The following is a 15,390-nucleotide window of genomic DNA, read 5'->3' as shown; positions in this document are numbered from 1 at the left end:
TATATTTTCATTTGTTTGGAGTTAAAATGAAGAAACAGATGAGAACAGTAATGCAGGAAGCTAAAGAGGAGAGCTCCCTTTGGAGGCTAATCTTATGAAATTAAGACTAAGTAATTGCAAGATTAATGAAGTGACTTTTGATTTATTTCTGGAAACAAAGATGAACAAAAACAAATTATTTTCCCCTAGTCTCCTTAACTGGATTTACTCTAATTATTAAAATGGGCCATTTTTCCCTATCTGCCATGCTCCAATATAGTGCACTAGAAAATCAACAGATGCAATAAGATTCTAGAAAAAGTTTTTTATAGGGCTCAGTCAGTTGAGTCTCTGACTTCAGCTCAGGTCATGATCTCACGGTGTCTCCCTCTCTCTCTGACCCTCCCCTGATCATGTAGGCTCGCATGCTCTCTCTCTCTAAAATAAACAAACATTTAAAAAAAAAAAGCACCTTTGAAAAAGCCTTGCTTATCTAAGCCTTTGAAGTGCCATTTGAGATGTTCTCTGTCCTTATCTTGAGCTTGTTGTCACAAATGAAGGGAAGTAAAATCTTCACATTCCAGATGGTTTTATCTAGGGTAGAAATTACTGTAAATATCTAAGAAACTGAATTCAAGCCTAAGTGAAACAAAATGCTAATCTCCACAGAATATAGTAAATGTTAATGTTTTGGTTCAGTGAGTGCATCAATCCTGAGTGATCTTGTTGATTTGTTTTTAAATTATACTGTGAAAAGTTTACTTACACTGAATAAAGTTAACTAGAAATAAGAAACTAAATCCTTTTGCATTCAGGCTTTGTACTTAATAAAAGACTGCGTGTTACATATGTTGTGTTTGACATCTGATTAGGAAAATGAAACTACATTTTTCTTAATAATCACGAAATCAACAGATGAACCCTCATGTGATGCTTAATGGATGATTTCCTCCTCCTGTAACAATTGAGGGTATCTATATTCTTGTTTCCTTCACAGGGAAGCAGGAAAGCAACTGAATTCTCATGACATGCTGTGCTTACACCAGGCTTTGATGTGCTGATGAAAGAAGTGTGCTGTGAATAGGAATACAGGTGAACTTAAATATGAAAGCAGTCTTTTAGAAGTTTTTAGAAGTCTTTTAGAAGCTCCTAGATTTGTGTTACAAGATAATTTTTAAAAACCCACATAATTGTGTTTAAATTAAAATTTAAATCTGCCTTTAAATATAAGCAGAAAGATGTATGATAAGAGGATTTTCCTTAGAGTAGATAAAACTCCTAAGTTGGCCTGAAACCTCTACTAAGAATGGGCCCGTCAATACAAATACGGCCTCAAAACTGGTGGTGTCAGCATGACCAGAAAAACTTTGGAGTCAAGGAGTACGAGGATACTTGGGAGTTTTCAACAAAATGCTTTGGGCCACAACTGGGAATCCCGCACCAAAACACCTGCCTCAGCCCCCAACAGGACAGGGAATCTATCTTCCACAACTCCCTTTTCCTGGAACCTCAATAGCATGAGATGGAAAAAGAGTTCAGGGCTAACTCTGAAACCTTCTGAGGGCTTTATCCTCACCCCGTCACTAGGCCAAACCTTCCCATTCCTTGCTTCCTTGTCTATGTTCAGTGGGGCAGGGTCGGTTGGGGAGGTAGAGTTTGATAGGAAAGGAACATTATTTCAATTTTGTCTTATGAAGTAAAATTTTCAAAAAAACCTTCAAATCTTCAAATAAAACTCACTATTTCCTGTCTAAAAGCCAATTATGAGCTCTTTGTTTATGGTGTGTTTGTAACTAATTAACAAGAAGAAAGGGGTCTGTGGGGGAAAGATTGGGCTACTGTTTATTGTAATGCTGGAGGAAACTTTCCCATGGATTCTTCATTTTCTTAACATAGTACCTGCATTCTCAAATCATTCTGAAGAAACCAAAGCTCCTAATTTCTCTTTAGTGAAAACCTCCAAAGTCACTCAGGATAGAAGGCCTACACCTCCTGCAAGATTGCTTTAAAGCTCTTCTTAACTCAGCCCAAAAAACTTCCAACGTCATGTTGAAGACTAAATGGCACTCAATGGAAACCTCATAAAAACATGACATTTAAAAACATTAAAAATTTTTAAAATGTTTATTTATCTTTAAGAAAGAGACAGAGACAGAGCATGAGCGGGGGAGGGACAGAGAGAGGAAAACACAGAATCTGAAGCAGGCTCCAGGCTCTGAGCTGTCAGCACAGAGCCCCACGATGGGCTTGAACTCACAAACTGCAAGATCATGACCTGAGCCCAAGTCAGATGCTCAACTGACTGAGCCACCCAGGTGCCCCTATTAATGTTTTTTACTAATGTTTTTTTATTTATTTTTGAGAGAGAAAGAGAGAGAGAGAGAGAGAGAGAGAGAGAGTCAGAGTGTAAGCAGGAGAGGAGCAGAGAGAGAGGAGACACAGGATCTGAAGCAGGCTCCAGGCTCTGAGCTGTCAGCACAGAGCCTGAAGCAGGCCTCAGATGCTTAACCGACTTAGCCACCCAGGTATCCCCTTTTTGCTTTTTTATACTATTTTCCCTTTCTAGATTTATTTTACTTTTCTAGACATATTTTACTTTTCTTTACCTCCAGTCTTCACCTAAGTTTATTCTCGGCAGCTCAGGAATAAGTCTAAAGGAGTTACCAGTTTCGTTAACGTAAACTCATGAAGAAAGCGCAGAAGAACTTTCATGACCAAGCAGAAGAGACATAGGGTATGACTACAGTGAGTCTGGATCTAGCCATCTCAGCATCAGCCAAAATCACCCAGGGTGTCACAGCATTGGATGAGAGCAGACGGCCAGGAAGACAGATGGTCAGGGTCATCTTGGCATCATTTAAAAATTATCAACAAAATAAACAATAGAGCTGAGATGGCAAGAAGATCACCATAAATGCCAACAGATTTCATCACTCTTGGCACAAACAAGCTCTTTCTAAGATACATCGACATAAAGGTTTTTCTTTCCAGGAGAGAGCTGAAGGGAATCCTTACCTCATATTTTCCTTTCTTCTCTAGAGGCTCTGATTCTTCAGGCTTCCCGTCTCTGTCCCCTCTGAGCTCTTCCAGAATGAGAACTGTCTCCCAGTTACTATAATGACGGGCTGGGAAAATGTCTGAATGCATGCTGTCACCAAAGTAAACGACCTGTAAGTCAGACAGCAAATTCCATTTGAGGGATGAGAACTGTGCAAGAAAGTGTTCACTTCATGGAAGCAGAAAAAAATTCGTCAACAGGTATCAGAGTAAGACAAACGTTACATAAACATCCTTGAGTAACGTCACAGGTGACTGTAAACTGGCCGCATTTGGTTTGCAGGACACCAGTCTGTTGTAAGAAGTTACACGATACATTTGCAGGTAGAAGAAAGGCAGAGGCTAACTGATTTTATTCAATTTTCTGAAGAAGTCAGAGTCCATATGTGTGCAGATGAACCTGTCCTCAGGATTGAAGAACTGATGACATATTACAGATGACCTGTTCTTGTTACAGTGGGTTAGATTAACAGGAGCACACATCACAGCCCTTGCCCAGGAGTTTCTGGTACCCACCCAAACCTGCCGAAACAGAATCTTGGACAGGGGGTTGGGGCGGGTGGACTCTGGGAGGCTCCCCAGGTATTCTGAGGCATTGCCCCACTGATCTAATCCATAACCCTCAAGTTACACATGAGAAACGAGAGTAAGGGAAAATGAACCAGAACCTTCAAGTCAGGATGCTCTGTCTACTAAACCCCTCAAGAATTCCCAGGGGCTTATGGCAAAGTGGGAGCCAATGGAGCAGGTCTCAGTTACACACTGATCTGTCCAGTAAACGTTTTTCAGAAGAAAGGGTTCTGCTGTAAAAAATGCACCAATGTCCAACATCAACAATGTGACCAGAGTATCAAAAGCAAGTGGGTCCTTAGGCTAGTCTGTGCTGTATTTCACTTACTGCAAAATTTTTTTGAGAACTGTTATAGGGTATCATTCCTCAGGTACCCCATACACTTATCCAGTGTATCCCCTAGAACTGTGGCTCCCTGCTTGGAATCTCTGCTCTTTTCCGTTAGAGATGAAAACCCAGTCTAGATCAACAAAGAAAGGGCTCGTTTAAGCAGAAGAAATAAGAGACTGACAGGCAGAGGTACATGATCTCCCCCTAGATAACTAAGCTGAATGCATTTAGAATTATATTTTAATTTATAATGGTTTATGTCTGTAAGTGGGCATCAAGAACTCCATCTCAATCAGAAAATACCTTGGGTTCACTTTTGCCGGTCATTTTCTTCAGAAGTTCATAAAGGTGGACAGCGTTCCCTTGGGAGTACCAGCCAGGTTTATCCAGAGATGGCAATGCCTCCTGCTCCTCATCATTCTCTGAAAATAGAGTTTGACAATCATATGCTTTTTTTTTTTTAATAATCCTATACTTTTTAATCAAGTAAGAGCACCCATATGGGCAGACCACACCAAGCATGGCTGCAGGACATGTATAAGAAGGAACCATGTGGGAACGGGAGCTAGCATTCAGTGAGCACCCATGCATTACAAGCCCTCCATGGATGTCTTTATCTCTATGTATAGATATATGTTTTTTCATGTACATATAATAATATGTTTTTACCATAAGAGACTCTTAAAGACTGAGAATCAACTGAGGGTTGATGGCGGGCATGGAGAGGGGAAAGTGGGTGATGGGCATTGAGGAGGGCACCTGTTGGGATGAGCACTGGGTGTTGTATGGAAACCAATTTGACAATAAATTTCATATTAAAAAATTATTTAAAAAATGTTTTTAAAATGATTTCATTTTTTAGAGCAGTTTTGGGTTCACAGCAAAACTGAGAGGTACAGAGATTTCTGATATACCCCACCGCCTCTGCACACGCATAGCCTCCCCCATTATTGGTGATAATGATGTGTCAAGGTAGGTTCATCAACTGAAACAAATGTACTACTCTCGTGGGGGGGGGGGCGGCGGGGAGAATACTGATAATGGGAGAGGTATGTATTTTTATTCCTCATAACAACCCTCTTAACTGAGCAGAAATCTCAGAGAAGTTATTTTGTTCAAGGTCTCAAAGCTGATAGCTGATTTATTATTAACCAAACTCCACAGTTTACATTAGGACTTCAAATGGAGGCTAGAAGACAGACCCATAAACCATCTCTAATTTGGATTCCTGGACCTGGATATGGCTCATGGAAGTGCCACAAACAAGAAACAACTGTAGCACAAGAGAAATTTTTATCTGTCATCTTCTGTAATATCCATATGGATTGCTGTTTACTGTCTTCTTTTTTTTTAATTATTATTATTTTTGAGAGAGAGAGAGAGAGAGACAGTGTGAGGTGGGGAGGGGCAGAGAGACAAGGAGACACAGAATCCAAAGAAAACTCCAGGCTCTGAGCTGTCAGCACAGAGCCAGACGCGGGGCTCGAACCCACAAACCGTGAGATCATGACCTGAGCCAAAGTCGGACGCTTAACTGACTGAGCCACCAGGCGCCCCTACTGTCCTCCATTATATTAAGAACAGGTCAGCAATGAATTAAAAAAAGGTGGACTTTAGATTGCATTTTGAACCTCATTTTGTAAAGTATTGTCTATACAATCTCCCTCATATTGACTCAGGAAACAGTTCTATATTATGAAAAATGTAAACCAGTATTATTTTCATAAAATTCAATTATGCCATGGTTTCAATTTAAAACATTCTTAAGAACTGGGCAAAATGCATTAATTTAAGAAATCTTCCTATGAAAATATATATTCAGAACAATTTTTTTGTACCTGAGTATCGTAAGATGTCCAAATTATTCCTCAAATCTTTTAACTTAATGACTAATGGATTTTTTTAAATTTCTTTTTAATGTTTATTTATTTCTGAGACAGAGAGAGACAGAGCATGAGTGGCGGAAGGGCAGAGAGAGACAGAGACACAGAATCTGAAGCAGGCTCCAGGCTCTGAGCTGTCAGCACAGAGCCCAACGCGGGGCTCGAACTCACAGACAGTGAAATCATGACCTGAGCGGAAGTCGGACGCTTAACCGACTGAGCCACCCAGGCGCCCCAATGACTAATGGATGTTTAGGTGATAACCTTCAAGGAGAAAAACTCAGACCAAAGCTCAAAGTTGTTCCTATAACAGGGTTGGATAGAGCTGGAAGAGCAATCAATTAAAGCAAATAGTAAATCAAACAACCTTTTTATTTTCTTATTGTTAAGAGCATATGGACAAGAAAAGTAAAAACAAAGTAGTAAAATTTTATTTTTATTTATTTAAAAAATTTTTTTTACATTTATTTACTTTTGATAGAGAGACAGAGCACAAGTGGAGGAGGGGCAGAGAGAGAAGGAGACACAGAATCCAAAGCAGGCTCTAGGCTCCGAACTGACAGCACAGAGCCCGACACGGGGCTTGAACTCACAAACCGCGAGATCATGACCTGAGCCGAAGTCGGACGCTTAACTGACTGAGCCACCCAGGCGCCCCACAAAGTAGCAAAATTTTAGTCAGTAAAAGAGTCCCAAAATGAATATGGGGAAATGATACAGTCAAAGCTATGGCTAACAATCCTGAACAAAGATAAGTTCCATAACTTAGGTCAGAAAACCTTGCTATAGAGAGCAAGAGTTTTTTGAGAAGTTTTGTGTACCTGTGCCTGACCACTCACCTCAGCCCACAGCTGCCTGAATGTGGTTCATGTGGCAGCTCACACCTGTTCCCCCCAACTCCCAGTGTGCTTGGAGTTACTATCTTAATGTTTAAACAGTATGTATTTATGTGATTTTCGTCAGTAATACACTTACATATATTAAAAGTCCCATTTTTGAACTCTATCTGCTATGCACTCACCTCTTCTACAAAAGGTAACATATATTCTTTTTCTCTCCCTTTTAAAAACACATTTATTGAGGTATGAGTGATATACAATAAACTGCGCATATTGCAAACATACATTTTGAAGAGTCGGCATGTGTACATACTTGTTATGAGCTGAACTGTGTTCCCCTCAAATTCATATGTTGAAGCCCTAACCACCAACATCTCAGAATGTGACCGTATTTGAAGACAAGGCGTTGGAAGTGATTAAGTTAAAATTCAGTCATTAGGGTGAGTCTAATATAATACGGTTATTGTCCTCATTAGAGATTGAGACACAGAGAATTAGGAGATTACGACACAGAAGGAAGACTCTATGTTATTGGAAAAAGATGCCCCTCCTAAGAAGAGAGGCCTCAGAAGAAACCAATCCTGCTGACACCTTGACCTCAGACTTCTAGCCCCCAGAACTGAGAGAAGATACACTTGTGTTGTTTAAGCCACTCAGTCAGCGGTATATTGTTACAGCAGCCTTGGCAATTAATACAATACCCACGAACCCTCCCATTTAAACAGAAGTATTAGCACATTCTTCTGCAATTTAATTAAAAAAAAAAAAAAACTCCTCTAGATACTACATTGTTATGTACCTAGTTTTTAAAATAGATGCATGTTCCATAATTTATTTAATAGTCATCTATTGGTAGCTATGTGAGATGTTGCCAATCTTTTGTTGTTATGAGGAAAAAGTTACAAACATGAGAGAATCCTCACAGCTTGGTGGGATCAAATAGACTCTGAGATGGAAAAAACTCATTTTCTTTTTTTTCTTTTGCTCTTTATTTCAACTATCTTTTACAGAACACTTTAGGTACGAGGTATATAGCAATGAACTAGATGGCCCAAGTCCCTGTCCTCAGGATGCTAATATTCTGGTAGCAATCTCTAACTTGGTAGAGGTTTACTTAGCAATGATTTATAATTAAAAATATATCTCTAATTCTTTTGATTTCCTGAACTCCTTTCTATATAATGTGGACTTGACTGGACATTTAATATTTTCTCTTACATATCCCTTCTTCAATTTTGAGTTAGAAATTTTTTTTTCCCAATTGTGCATTTTTTTAAATACACAATTTCTCCATTTATTCTTTGGCATGGGCAATAAGACATTTAAAAAGTAAGCTTTTTTTTTAGTGATATCCACATGCAATGTGGGGCTTGAACTCATGACTCCCGGGATCAGAGTCATGCTCTTCTTAGCCAAGTGCCCCAAATATGTTGTAATAATTTTTATATTGGTTTAATACTGAAAATGCTGTATTTTAAAATTTATTTTTTCAAGTAAGCTCTAGGCCCAATGTAGGGCTTGAACTCATGACCTCGAGATCAAGAGTCACATGCTCTACCAACTGAGCCAGACAGGTGCCTCCCTTAAAAAGACACTTTTTAATGAAAATATCTGCTAAAATGCTTGTCTGTGTTGGGAGCCATAAAAGGAAAATTACATCTTAAGAGAAATAAATACCTTACCAGTGAGTAGGAGCAAATTTAATAGAATAGAAAGCAAAACCTTTATCTACTTTGGTTTGGGGTTATAATTCATAATTCTTTAATATTCATAATTCTTTAATAACTAGTAGCAGTTAATTCTTTAAAAGTCTTTTCTTTTAGTTTATTCTCTAACTATCTAGCTCATTTCCATACCTAATATGATGGGAAGTTTGTTTCTTTTCAGAATAACAATCTTCAATTAACGGCTCTAAGAACTTCTCTCTTAGGGTTACTAAAATCTGTCATTGGTGATCTGACCAGTAGTATCTGCTTTACCAGAAAATTTGTTTAGAATGCAGAATCTAGGGGCACCTGGGTGGCTCAGTCGGTTGAGCGTCCGACTTCGGCTCAGGTCATGATCTCAGTATGTGAGTTCGAGCCCCGCGTCGGGTTCTGTGCTGACAGCTCAGAGCCTGGAGCCTGTTTCAGATTCTGTGTCTCCCTCTTTCTCTCTCCTCCCCCACTCACGCTCTATCTCTCTCTTCTCAAAAATAAATAAACGTTACAAAAAATTTAGAATGCAGAATCTAAGGTTCTACACAGACTTACTGAATCAGAATCTCCATTCTAACAAGATCCCTAGGTGGTGTGAGTGTGCATTAAAATCTGGGAAACACTGATGTGGAGAGAACAGCAGGATTGAAAACCTGATAGAAGAACAGAAGGCATTCATTCTGGCAAGGCCAGACTAATGGGCATCTGGAGGGATCAGACAGAGTGCAGATGAAAAGGTAACTTAGCAACCAGGTTCAGAATCGCCTTAGATGCTTCATGGGGTGGGGAGCCAATGAGATTCTGTGTGTATGTGATTAACTATACTGTATGCCTGACAGTAAGTAATAAGTGACTCATATAACATATGTTTAAAGTTATTAAAATATATTTAAAATTTATATTTAAATGAAAATATGTGCCAAGTATTTGAGGGCAACAGGCAAGAGACGGAAGAAAGGAGAGATATAAAGTAAGGGCAGGAGGATGAGGTAAGAGACTCACAGGGAAGAGAGTAATGAAGGCCTAATGGGAAGGAAACAGAGAGCAGAGAGGAGGTAGTTTAAACAGGACTTGATGTACAACATGCTGGATGTGAAAGGGCGAAGACACTGGAGGTTTATAGCTGGGGGGCAATTCACTAGATAGTCAAGTAATGAAGATAAAGATTATAAAGGGGCCAGCGTGTACGGTTGCACTTTCTAGGAGGAAGGAGAATATCAAGTCTCATTTCAGAATACTGAGCAGAGCTGTGAGCAGGAGGAAACGTGGTATGAGGCTCCAGGGAAGTCTCAGGGAAAGATTTCAGAGTGTACTGGTGACAGCTGAGGCCAAGAAACCAAAGATAGCAAGTTGGGAATCACGGTTTTCAAACTGAGGGCAGGAGGATGGGTAGCTGACAGCACAGGGGACACAGCAGTGAAAAAGATATCGTCTTTTCGAAGTTACCTCCTCAATGAAGTTACAATCTTGCAAGATGGACTCCTCTCCTCTACACCTCTCCACCCCCTCCCCAGGCTTTTGCACTGGCAAAAAGCCGAATCACAGCGATGGGGCAGGATGCTGCATATTTTGCCTAGAAGGAGGCACTCAGCCCCCGCCTACTCGGACGCAACTCTCCCCCTTTCTTGTCCCCATGACAATGGATGACGTCAGGCCTGTGCGACAGCTGCAAGGACACGCTCACCCAGCGCCTTCCATCCCAGATGCGTCCTTTGCCTTATTTTACTTCTACTTTTAACCATTTGGAGCAGTGATTTGATTTACATGACACTGGAGGTTACCAGAACAGGCTGACATGACTTGCATGATACGATAACATTAACAGCCATATGGAGGATGGGTGGTTTGAGGGTTACAAGGCTGATGGGGGCAGGACATCAGTTATTAAGTACCGTCATACCCAGTAGTGATGTGAATGTATCAGTTCATACAAGGGATGATAAGGGCAGTGGCAGGAATATGGTAGGTGACCAATCTGAGAAAACTGAAGGCAGGTGTGATGTGAAGGGGAGAGAGTAACAGAAGATGACTGATTTTCCTGGTTTGGGTAAGATCTGTTGGAAAAGTTATAATGGAATTACAGAATATGGGAAGAGGAGCATGCCAAGATTGGGGGGGGGGGAATTAATGAGTTATTATAAGCACATCCCAAGTTTCCTGCAATGCTAGGGCTGTAGGGTGTGGAGAATTTAGAAGGCAGATAGAAATATGCCTCTGTAAGTCAGGGGAAAAGTGAGGTCTAGAGATAAGGAATTGGGAGTCACTCATATATAGGTACTAGCTGAAACCGTCAGAGTGGTAGCTGAAGACAGCAGGAGAAGAAAGGAAGGCTAAGATAGAATGCTGCCAAACATTAACCTTTAAAGAGAAATGTGATACCATGGATATTAGTTCCAAACTGACTAAAAACTCATGTAGACACTTTATTATATGAAATGCAGAATGCTTCGACATTAACATTAAGGAAAACTCCGTTTGAGAAATAGGTGTGAAGCTTGGAAAATATGCCATTTAACCAAAAAGTTCACTGAACTGCATATACAGGACTGAATCAGACTTTTCTCTGGTTACTCTTCAAAGGAATAAATTTATTTGTCTTAAACATATGGAAGACTTTTTTTGTTTAATGGAAATCAGTGAATTCAACAACGATGGTCAACAAATTTTTCCTTTACTATTGTTAGCAATCTTTAGAAGATTACATACTGATTTAGAGGCTACATTTGTGTTGCTGTTTACTTATAGCTATTATTAACTACATAGTTTCATTTGTTTAAAAAAATTTCTTTTAATGCTTATTTACTTGTGAGAGAGAGACAGAGTGTGAGCGGGGGGAGCGGCAGAGAGAGAGGGAGACACAGAATCTGAAGCTGGCTCCAGGCTTTGAGCTGTCAGCACAGAGCACGACGCGGGACTCGAACTCACGAATGGTGAGATCATGACCTGAGCCGAAGTCAGATGCTTAACCGATTGAGCCACCCAGGTGCCCCATAGTTTCATTTGTAAGAAGATAATTTTAATAACTTACTTTGTATTGATTTTGAGCACAATGAATATCTTACTGTAATAAAACATTTTGTTAAGAGAGAGAGAGAGAAAGATGAGGGGAAACCAGCAGTGGAAACAAAGTAGTTACAGGTAGGCAAAGACTCAGAATCAGCAGCAAAACAAACACTACAATACAGCATCATGAATTAGAGAATCTTTTTTTAAAAATTTATTTATTTTGAGGAAGACAGGGAGAGAGAGAGAGAGAGAGAGAGAGAGAGAGAAAGAGAGAGAGAGAGAGAGAGGGAGTGTGTGTGTGTGTGTGTGTGTATGTGTGTGTGTGTGTGTGTGCAGGAGGGGCAGAGAGAGGGAGAGAGACAGAATCCCAAGCAGGCTCTGCACTGTCAGCATGGAGCTCTATGCCAGGCTCGAACTCATGAACCCTGAGATCATGACCTGAACTGAAGTCAAGAGTCAGACACTTAACTGACTGAGCCACCCAGGCACCCCAAGGGCATATTTTGTTCTTGTAAACTGAAGATATGAGAATATGCATATATGTCCATGAGAATGGTCTAGTACAGTTGTTTTCAATGATGGCAATTTTGGACCTCAGGGCAAATTTGACAATGTCTGGAGACATTTCTGGTTGTCACAAATTGGGAGGTGAGATGATTAGAGGCTAAGGATGCTGCTAAGCAGCCTACAACATATAGGACGGCACCGCCACTCCCACTAACAAAGAAATATCTGGCCCCAAATCTCAGGAGTGCAACAGTTAAGAAACCCTGGTCTAGCAGAAAGTGAGAAAGTGATGGTGGTTTTTATATACTGGTTCAATGTCTCATATAAATCATTGCTGTTAAGAAATAACATCAGGGATTCAAATAATACTCTTTCTGTTAAACAAACAAACAAACAAACAAACAAATATTAAATGTTTCCCTCCTCTTCACAAATTTATAGTTAAACACATAACTAAGTACTCAACAATGTTTATTTTTATCTGCAGGATCTTTGTATTTTCTTCCAAGAAAATCTATACCTGTTCTATACCTATTATAGTACGTACGTTGTTCTACAGAGAGTTTTATTAAATTTTCACACACACCAGTAACAGAAAACAACGCACATTAAAAATACACCAAATTTTTTAATACACTGGGGACCACAAATGTATTAACTTATGCTAACAAGTTACTGCATTTTTGCACTATGTCTGTTTAATTGAAAAGTATCGAGAGACAGAAGGATGAACTGTTTAAAAACTGTTATGTAGAAGAACCTATCTGCAGTCTGGTTTCTATCTCCGTCATTCTCTCTGTATCTCACATATAAGCCCATGGCTTTAAAATATCCTTCTATGAGTTAAGGACTCTCCCAAATTTATACCCTGACCCTAAAGCTGTTCCCCTTGGACTCCACGCTCATCCATACAATTTCCTAATTGTTAGTCCCCGCTGAAGAATTTGTAGGCATGTCAAAACATGATTTCTTAATCACCACACCACCCCATACAAACTTTTCTTCTGTAACCTTCCTCACGGCTACATGAGGATTCACTCCTTTGCTCAATTCAAAAAAAAAAAAAGAAAAATCAACAAGTCATTTTTGATTATCTTTTCATCTGCTGCTTCTGAAAGCATCACCAAGTCCTACTGTCCATCTCCACAATGCATCTTAAATATGTCTCCTCTCCATCTCCAGTACTACCTCCTCAGACCAAACTACCACGGTGTCTTACTTGGGACACACTTAGTGCCTGGTTTCTTCTTTCCTCTCTCCCCGCCTCCCTCCCTCCCTTCCTCCCTCCCCCTCTCCCTCCCTTCCTTCCTACCTTCCTTCCTTCCCTCCCTCCCTTCCTTCCTCCCTTCTTCCTTTCCTTTTCTCTTTCTTTCTTTCTTTCTTTCTTTCTTTCTTTCTTTCTTTCTCTATTTTTGGGAGAGAGAGAGACAAAGTGCAAACAGGGGAGGGGCAGAGAGAGTGGGAGACACAGAATCCGAAGCAGGCTCCAGGCTCTGAGCTGTCAGCACAGAGCCCAATGAGGGGCTTGAACTCAAACGGGGAGACTGTGATCTGAGCCTAAGTCAGGCACTTAACCGACTAAGCCACCTAGGCACCCCCATGGTTTTCCTCTTTCTATTCTTCCCACATTCAATCCATTCACCACCCTCAGCCAAAGAGCTCTCCAGATTACCCGTACACCTCAACTGAATGCTTCACATAGCTTGTGGAATAAAATTCAAACCCATTTTCACAGTGTATGAGGCTGCATGCTTCCCTAACTTCCCCGCCTCTCTCTTCCCATGAGTCGCTGGCCTCTTCTCCATCACTGGAACTGTCTCAAACTACTGCCACTCCTCCTCTGCTCTTCTCATTACCTGTCCCTCAGGTCCTGCCTGGTAAGTCACCTTTTCTGACTTTTTTGGACAGGCCTTCCCTGGTCAGCCCCTCTAAAGTGCCCTCCTGGTTTACTCAGCAAGCAGGCATTTCCTGTTGGTTTTTTTTTTTTTTCAGGCACATTCGTCATGACAGGTAACATGGCCTATGATCATCCCATGCATTTATTCACCTGCTAAGTAGCAGTGTTTGTTTATGCATTTCTGTGAGGGGGGAAGAAGACTTGGTATCACTTGTATACCCCTGGTTGTATTTAACACAGAACTTTGCACCTGATTGTCAGCCAACAGGTACTTACGAAGTACCTGAATGAACAAATCTTAAATAAGGAAGAAACAAAATGTTAACTCACCGAGCGTCCAGAAAGGTCTTTGACTTGGTAAATGGGAGAAGAAACCAGGCTTCAATGCATTTGTAATCACAATGTCAAAAAGATCTGTAAAATCATTCCTAAAAAGCAACAATATTTTTCATAATTTTAAGAAATTAGAAAAAGTCCATATAAAATAGAACTTCATCTTTACCTATCAGACCACAGAATTATTTCTTACCTTTTGATTAACTTTTGCATGCTTTCTATATATTTTATATACAGAAATAGGAAGTGGTTGAGCAAAACTTTTCCTGACGACACCTTGAAGCATAAACATAAGGGGAAAATGCGTATTAACTCGTTAACTCTGGGTGCAAAGCTGGCTTTCTCATGATGGTAATAGTTACAGTGAGTGAATTCAATGGCTTCTAACAACAAAAATATTCATGAGCTGTATCTTCAAATGTGGGCCCTGAACTCTGTCTCGATTTATTAGCAGGAAAAGGTATTCATAATTTTGTGTGTTACATGGGTCCTACAGAAAGCTAGCATGATCAAGTCAGGTGATATCTTTTAGAGTGTTCACATATGAAGAAGGCATCTTCTTTTGAAAATCAGTGTGCTCTTATAATGTGGTAATTTTTAGATAACAACAATAATTGTTTTTTGGCCTGTATTTAATACTACATTAAGGATCATTTGGGATGGCAAAGGGTAGATGGGATTCATTATAGCAATGGGGAAGACAGTAACTACAAATCTAAACTATGCTAAGGAGACGTAAGATAGGAAGAAAAACTTTGGTTATCTATGCTAATGACAAAGAAGGTAAGAGTGCTTATTCTGAAGCATGGTCCCACTATCAGGACAGCAAATAGTCTCACAGTCTGAGAGGCACTGGGCAAGGCATCCAGGATTTCCACCTTAATTCACTTCAAGGACCCCAGGTTTATGTATTATTAAAAAGCAGAAAATCTACTGGCAGATCTAAGTATATCACAGACCCATCTAAGCTCCCATGTGCTGAGGAACATGGACACCAGGAGGCTAAACAAGTCAGCCAGAGGTCAGTTGTGAGGGTTAAACTTGCTTTATACTCCCAGCAATTCCGTATTTGCTGAAATCCTAGGAAACGTTAGGGAGATCTAGTAGCCCATTTTAGAATCTGGCTCTGAGCATGGATATTCCCTGGTATTGCTCACAAGAATGACAGAAGTATTAAGACTTCCTGAAACTTATCAACTACTCTCATACTTCACCTGTGTTACGCTTAAACTCCCCTCTCACACCTATGAGATACGATTGTCCCATTTTTAAGATGACGAAATCGAGG

The 15,390-nt window shown here is 40.2% G+C and overlaps 1 protein-coding gene across 3 annotated transcripts in view; it reads right to left on the bottom strand.

The window, feature by feature from the left end:
- NT5DC1 (5'-nucleotidase domain containing 1) overlaps window positions 1-15,390 on the bottom strand; it is a 138,765-nt gene that overhangs the window by 10,168 nt on the left and 113,207 nt on the right. For 2 of the 3 annotated variants that reach the window (XM_042939654.1, XM_042939655.1), the window contains exons 8-10: window positions 14,097-14,194; window positions 4,241-4,359; window positions 2,995-3,147 (exon numbers count right to left, since the gene is read on the bottom strand). In XM_042939654.1, coding sequence (XP_042795588.1) covers window positions 2,995-3,147; window positions 4,241-4,359; window positions 14,097-14,194 — 370 coding nt within the window. Of the gene's footprint in view, window positions 1-457; window positions 574-2,994; window positions 3,148-4,240; window positions 4,360-14,096; window positions 14,195-15,390 lie in introns of those variants that run through there. The other variant, XM_042939656.1, reaches the window with a different exon arrangement.

The sequence above is a fragment of the Panthera leo genome, chromosome B2 (assembly GCF_018350215.1).
Source record: "Panthera leo isolate Ple1 chromosome B2, P.leo_Ple1_pat1.1, whole genome shotgun sequence".
Taxonomy (NCBI): Eukaryota; Metazoa; Chordata; class Mammalia; order Carnivora; family Felidae; genus Panthera; species Panthera leo.
Note: the sequence above shows the minus strand (reverse complement) of the source record. Positions and strands in the feature narration are given on the sequence as shown.